Source organism: Gymnoscopelus braueri (assembly GCF_963280865.1).
Source record: "Gymnoscopelus braueri genome assembly, chromosome: 23".
In the NCBI taxonomy this organism is placed as follows: domain Eukaryota; kingdom Metazoa; phylum Chordata; class Actinopteri; order Myctophiformes; family Myctophidae; genus Gymnoscopelus; species Gymnoscopelus braueri.
The window spans coordinates 1,660,882-1,667,204 of NC_137625.1; the positions used below are offsets into that span (position 1 = coordinate 1,660,882).

Below are 6,323 nucleotides of genomic sequence, written 5' to 3' on the forward strand. Positions count from 1 at the left end.
AAAGATACCTCTGTCCACAGATCACTATACCAGGGTTTGCGGCACACGTTTTTAATTGATACAATTTTTATACTATAATAATACAATATATGATTCTGTGAAGAAGGAAGAAAATGAATATTTAATTGCTCATTTAAATACCCTTTATTTTTCACAGAATAAAATGTTTTATGGTCATTATTCACCAGGAGCCTGGATGGCTTGATTCTAGGCTTAAAATAAATGATATAAATATTTTTGGACATTTTTTAAATGATTTGAAATATATCGGAGATGTTTGGAAAAGTTTGAATAATGTTTTTTTACACACTTCTTCTCTTCTTGGGGTCCCTGGCACAAAATATTTTCAGAAGGAGGTCCGCGGCCAAATACATATCAATTTGGGGGTCCTTGGCATGAAAAAGTTTGAGAACCACTGCTGTAAATGAACAAAATAGATTAACATTACTGTCAATCAGGTACAGTGTGGGGAGAGAGCAGGCCTGGCTGGGTGTTAATTTATGTCAGTGTTTATCAACCTTTTTTGTGCCAAGGCACACCTGGCATAGCCAAAAGATCCCAGGGCACACCTAGATATACGGTATATATATATATATATATATATATATATATACGGTATATATATATACACACACACACTAATTTCACGAAACGATACGGCTTTTCAGCTTCCACTAGCCGTTTTGAATCCAAATAGGGCAATAGTGTGACACCTGACCCGAAAAAAAAACAGCATGTTGTCACCCTTTTCACCTCGGGGCTGTTTGCATGCCTGATTATTATTATTGTAAAGAAAAGAAAAAAAAATCAAAATTATATTTTTTCAAACCTTCTTCAAACGGCGCGGCACACCTCAGCAGTAGCCCCGGCCCAAAATTGGGACGTTTGCCAGGGTTGATAAACACTGATCTATGTATTGTATTATTATACAGTGTGGGGAGAGAGCGGGCCTGGCTGGGTGTTAATCTATGTATTGTATTATTATACAGTGTGGGGAGAGAGCGGGCCTGGCTGGGTGTTAACCTATGTATTGTATTATTTCCCTAAAAGTGAGGTGATAAAGATATTCGAGAGGGAGATCGCAACCATGATGAACTATGCATCGCCACACATACTGCGGATGTTTGGAGTCTGTTTCGAGGGTGCCGATGGTGAGTCATTTTTATAATTGTGCTTTACTTGTTGAGAAGAATTATTGAAACCACGTCATCATCTGCTTTCATTTTTCTACTTTGTGCCTGTCTCCTATATCAGTGGTTCTCAACCTGTGGGTCAGGACCCCCAGGGTCATGATTTTGAGGGGGTCCCCAGATGACATTAAAGTGACAATTTAAGGACTTTTAAGACCTTTTTAATAAAAAATAAAAAATAAATTAAATGAATCATCGATGCATCAACAAACTATAAAAACTGGTCAAACATTGGCCAAATTGTCAAATAATATAAGAAAGAGGCAAAAAAATTACAATCTAAAAGCTCACAACGCCTCATTTTGCGAGGCATTGTGAGATTGTAGATCTGCTATTTTCACAATACGATCTACAAGCTCACAACGCCTCGCTGTGCGAGGCATTGTGAGCTTGTTGATCTGTTATTTTCACAATATTTATCTGTGGGAACAGAGTCAAACTAAATGTAATGCCTCAACTCCTACAATTCCAAGTGCTTATCAGGGTGGGGGTCCCCAGTTCAAATGTGATTATTTTTGGGGGTCGCAGCCTAAAAAGGTTTAGAACCACTGTCCTATAACATATGAGATTTCCTTTTCCCTGCCAGCAGGACAGATAGTCATGGAGTACTGTGCCAAGGGAAGTCTGAGAGAGGTTTTGGACAACAACTTGAAGTGTAAACTACCTTGGGTCAGGAAGGCTCGCATGTGTTTGGATGCTGCACAGGGCATCTACAGGTGAGTTCTCAGTGGAAAGTCTTTGGTAGAGAAAAACAAACCAATTAGATTCAGAATGAGTTCAATAAGTAAGAATCTGACTTGACGTTTTGACATGGTACATTCCAGTGGTGTGTTCTAGGTCTTTTTGGGGGGTATACGATAATTATTCCCTCCCACAAGCACATAAACACGTGTGCGTGGTGGTCACTGAATGAAATAACTGCTCTTTTGTTAAGTAGTTAATGTGTGAATTACTTCGAATCTCCAATAGCCAGCGGTCATTATCACCTCAAGACAATAGCCATAGCTGAGTGGTTAGTGAGCCTGCCTAGGGAGCCAGAGGCCCTGGTTGCCCCAGGTTCGATTGCAGGCCAGGCCAGCATATGTGTCGATGAAATGAAATTTGTCCCTGAGCAAGACTCTTAACCCCTAATTGCTCACAGGTTCTCATTGGAAACAAGACCGCAAGGTCTTTCATGAACGACCTGTTAAAAGGAATTATCCTTATCCTTACGTAAGCCTTCACCTCAGACGCCACATTATCATGAAAAAGGCTATTTAAACTGAAGTTTACATTCTTGCTGCCCCCAGCCCCTCCTCCTGCGTATCAGATACACTTCCTCGATGGTTACTGGAGGGTATGCGATTTTTCCCCACATTTTCTTGGACGGCATGCTACGTATATAGCGTAACACGGTAGAACACCACTGGACAATTTAAACAAATGTTGGTGCTTCAGTGGTTCTTTAGTGATTTAGGTGATCAAATCATGCACTGGCACAATCATATTGTTGCTGTCAGGTAGAAACCTCCTGTCTCCAGATTTTTACTTTTTGTGTTTTTTTCGTATTAATGCCCTATTTGATCACACTACAGAGCGTCACACAAAAGCATCAAAAGTAGATCCAGTAGCACATTTTGAGCTTGTAGATCTGCTACTTTTGCTATTTTTGAATTTGAATCCTGAAAAGTAATTGTTTTGGGCATACAGTATGAGCCACCCGACAGAGACGATATGTCATTCTAATAAAGCTTTTGACTTCTGTTGAATCTCTTACAAGTTGATTCTGATAAATGACACACTGACTACTATTGCTTCCTCTTAGATTACATCAGTCAGAACAAAAAGCCAAAGTCCATGGGAGCATCACCAGCGACAAGTTCATGGTAGCTGAAGGCTACAGAGTTAAGGTATGACGGAGTTAAATATAAAGCATATATTTTATATTAAGTTGGTATGAAATTACTAAAAATGATTAATTTAGCCATGATTGATTTTGTTCACAGCTCACTGCATGTATATAATCTTTCAAATGTAACAATTGTAATCGTATTCTTTCGGCTAATTGACCCTTTATCAAGTCTCTTCACGCCCATTGGTTGCTGTTGTGCTTGGCTGGACAAATATCCTCTCTCTCTATCCACTACCATTAAAAAAACATTTTGCTAACTCAACATAAACAACCAGAAGGAGGCTAAAAATGCAACAAATGCAACACTTCCAAACACATTTTTCAAAAATAGCAGATGTACAAGTGAGCTTGTATGTCTGCTATTTCTCTGGAAATAAATATGTTGCTAGATAGCTAAAATCTACACAGATGCTTTCCCGGTCTTAATGGTTTAAAGTAAACTATTTTAATATAGCTAGTAAATATTCCTTAGTGACTTTTGTTTTATGGACATCAGTCACTGCTACCAACAGCTTTTTCTCTATTTCCTAAGGTAATTATTATATTGTATTATCATTCATTGGTTGGCTGTCTGTTTTGTCACTAGCTGGGTGGTTTGGAGCTGGCACAAACAGAGACGTCCTTGAGAAGGAGCCCTAAGGGCCCAAAGAAGTGCGGCCTGCGCTACCGATCACCTGAAGAGCTGGACAGTGCCAACCATCCATACTGCAAGATATGTGAGATTTACAGGTCAGTCCTTTACAGTAATAAGAATAATAACATAGTATAAAACATACAAACAAATAAAATGCATGAATACAATAAAGTTCAGAGGATAACCAATTAATTGTAATTGGACCTAGAGCCAATAACTGAAATGAATTAATGAACCAAACCACACTGTATTTCTCTTTTCTTTTCCCAGTCTCGGAATGGTCCTGTGGGAAATCGCAACGTGCAAGAAACCCCTTGACGGTATGTGTCCTGTAAACAGTGGTTAACGCAGACTGCACCCACTTTCTTTACACTTTGTATGTATTATAACACATGTCTCTCATAACAGATTGTACCACAGATCTCCACATCTTTAAGAGAGTGTGTGTGGAGAAGCGAGTGCTAGAACCACTTCCTGAGGACTGTCCTAAAAAGCTGAGAGAACTGATCAATGCCTGTCGTGGGTACAACCCTTTCCAAAGGCCAACAGCTGGAGGTAAGCTTCTTTTAGACCCAGGTTGAGTGTTATCCCAGGGAAGACAGTGTAGAGTTGTGGGGCGGCAGTGGCTCTGGAGGTAGAGCGGGCGTCTTGGAATCCGAAGGTTCCAGGTTCAACCCCTGGCTCCTCCTGGCTACGTGTCGAAGTGTCCTTGAGCAAGACACTGAACCCCTAACTGCTCCCAATGAGTAGGTTGGTGTCTTGCATGGTTTCCTCTGGTATCAATGTGTGAATGGGTGAATGTGAAATACTTTGTAAGGCGCTTTGGAGAAAAGCGCTATATAAATTCAGTCCAATTACCATTTAGAGTAGACTGGGCAAACTATTCCAATGGGGTGAAGAGTCTCATCCCGGTTTGTCTACTCACTCCAGACCGGAAATGCAAACTGTTTCAAAATGCATTAAATTACAGTTTATTTTATTGTTTCACATCAATAACACCGGTTTTATCTCTCCAACTGGTAACCGGAACACTCGCCCCAAAACACATTTTTTCCACGGACCGATCGTCCCCAGCGGTTCTTGTATTCTTGTATTTGTTTTACTGAGATTAGGTTTAGGAACACCTGATGGTGACTGTTACGAGGTCGCCGGATTTGACCCGGGGCGAGCGTTCTTGTGTTCCACTAACCCTAACCTCATTGGTCACTGTTGCTGTACCCCTTTGGTCATTTCAACTCATGCCTTTTGGTGTAGTTGTAAACCTCCCACAAAATAAATGATATTTATCTCTATTCTACAGTGCTGGTGGACAAGCTGCGCCAGGTGGTGGAGCAGTTGAAGGAGGAGTAAGCCAGCAGGTGTTCTCAGAAGAAGGAACAGCATGGTGTTTATGCATGGATGTATATTGTACCATGTGTTACAGTTTAGGACCTAAAAGTCTTGTCACTGTTCAACCTCCAAAAATATTAAGTCTTAATGTTAGTGTAAGTTTACAATTCCTTCCTTTTTGTACACGTGGGAGATAAAGCCTTTTCTCTCCATGGACACGGCCCATCAAAATAGATGTTTAGATCAATTTAATAATATGATTTTTATGGAGAACAATGAGCAGGGGTTGATTATGTTCAGGAGATGATTATTGATTGATTGATTGAATACTTGTATGAAATGTAAGAATTTTCAGGCCAGTTTAGAAATAAACCAGTGTTTCACATCCTTTATTGGATGGTGTTAGGGCATTCCACATTGTAACTTTGTGTGGTACCAGATCATATCATGGTCCTCTAGCTCCCTCTAGTGTTGTGGGTGTGGCACTCACTTTGGAGAAGTAGTTAGACAGGTATGAGTGTATTGACTTTGACTGTCTTAAATACCAATCCCAGTGATATTTAGGTTTGGACTTTTACAGGGGCCAGTTTCCAATTGCAGCCACTTGTAGGTACTCTTTTAGGGCAGTTTTGAAGGAGAGTAGGGTTTTACACTCCTTCACCACTTTTGGTAGGGCATTCCACATTTTGGTGGCATAGCAGGAGAACGAATTCAAACCCTTGTTAGTGCCAAATCTGGGTTGGACGTGATCAGTGGAGCTGCCTCTGCTCTGCCTCCCAAACTAGCAAAGTGTGTTGGAATGATGTGGGTCATGGGCTTAAGGATGAGAAGTAGTCGTATCAGTGTGTTTACGAGGTACTGTATAACATGACTCTTCGCTGTATATCTGTTGTTGATATCATTGTGTAAATGATCCTGGTTATTAAACAATGGTGCAATATGACCACGTGAGTTATGAGTGCTCTCTGACAGCTTTACCATTATAAACAAGGATCAATAGAGTTTGTCATCCAGGGTCCTATATGCTTTGACAGGCAATTATGATGAAAACTTTAAGAAAACTAACCGCAGGTTGTGAGGGGTCCATCTCCACTTAAGCCTGATAGTGTGTTGCCTCTTTGTAGATCAAAGCAGATGCAACTGAATGGCTTCAGTTCTGAACACAAAGACGCACACACACGCACGCACCTCAACAAAAGTAATAAAGAGTAAAAGTGATACACATTTTATTACATTCGAAGAGGGATACTGAAATTTGCTTTAAATCTCAACTGTGGCC

General features: G+C 40.4%; 1 protein-coding gene across 1 annotated transcript; it reads left to right on the top strand.

Moving 5' to 3' along the window:
* The first annotated feature begins 1,057 nt into the window (after window positions 1-1,057).
* On the top strand, window positions 1,058-5,176 carry LOC308079718 (mixed lineage kinase domain-like protein). The gene is made up of 7 exons (XM_080421292.1): window positions 1,058-1,151; window positions 1,777-1,906; window positions 2,995-3,079; window positions 3,668-3,810; window positions 3,986-4,035; window positions 4,124-4,270; window positions 5,016-5,176. The coding sequence occupies exons 1-7, from the start codon at window positions 1,088-1,090 to the stop codon at window positions 5,063-5,065; spliced, it is 669 nt and encodes a 222-aa protein (XP_080277418.1). The 5' UTR covers window positions 1,058-1,087; the 3' UTR covers window positions 5,066-5,176.
* Window positions 5,177-6,323: the final 1,147 nt, after the last annotated feature.

Excerpts from the sequence above, each read along its gene's own strand:
- LOC308079718 (XM_080421292.1), top strand. The coding sequence starts at position 1,088 with ATGATGAACTATGCATCGCCACACATACTGCGGATGTTTGGAGTCTGT. Across the intron at positions 3,080-3,667 it reads CTGAAGGCTACAGAGTTAAG|CTGGGTGGTTTGGAGCTGGC; the intron begins GTATGACGGAGT and ends TTTTGTCACTAG. Across the intron at positions 3,811-3,985 it reads AAGATATGTGAGATTTACAG|TCTCGGAATGGTCCTGTGGG; the intron begins GTCAGTCCTTTA and ends TTCTTTTCCCAG.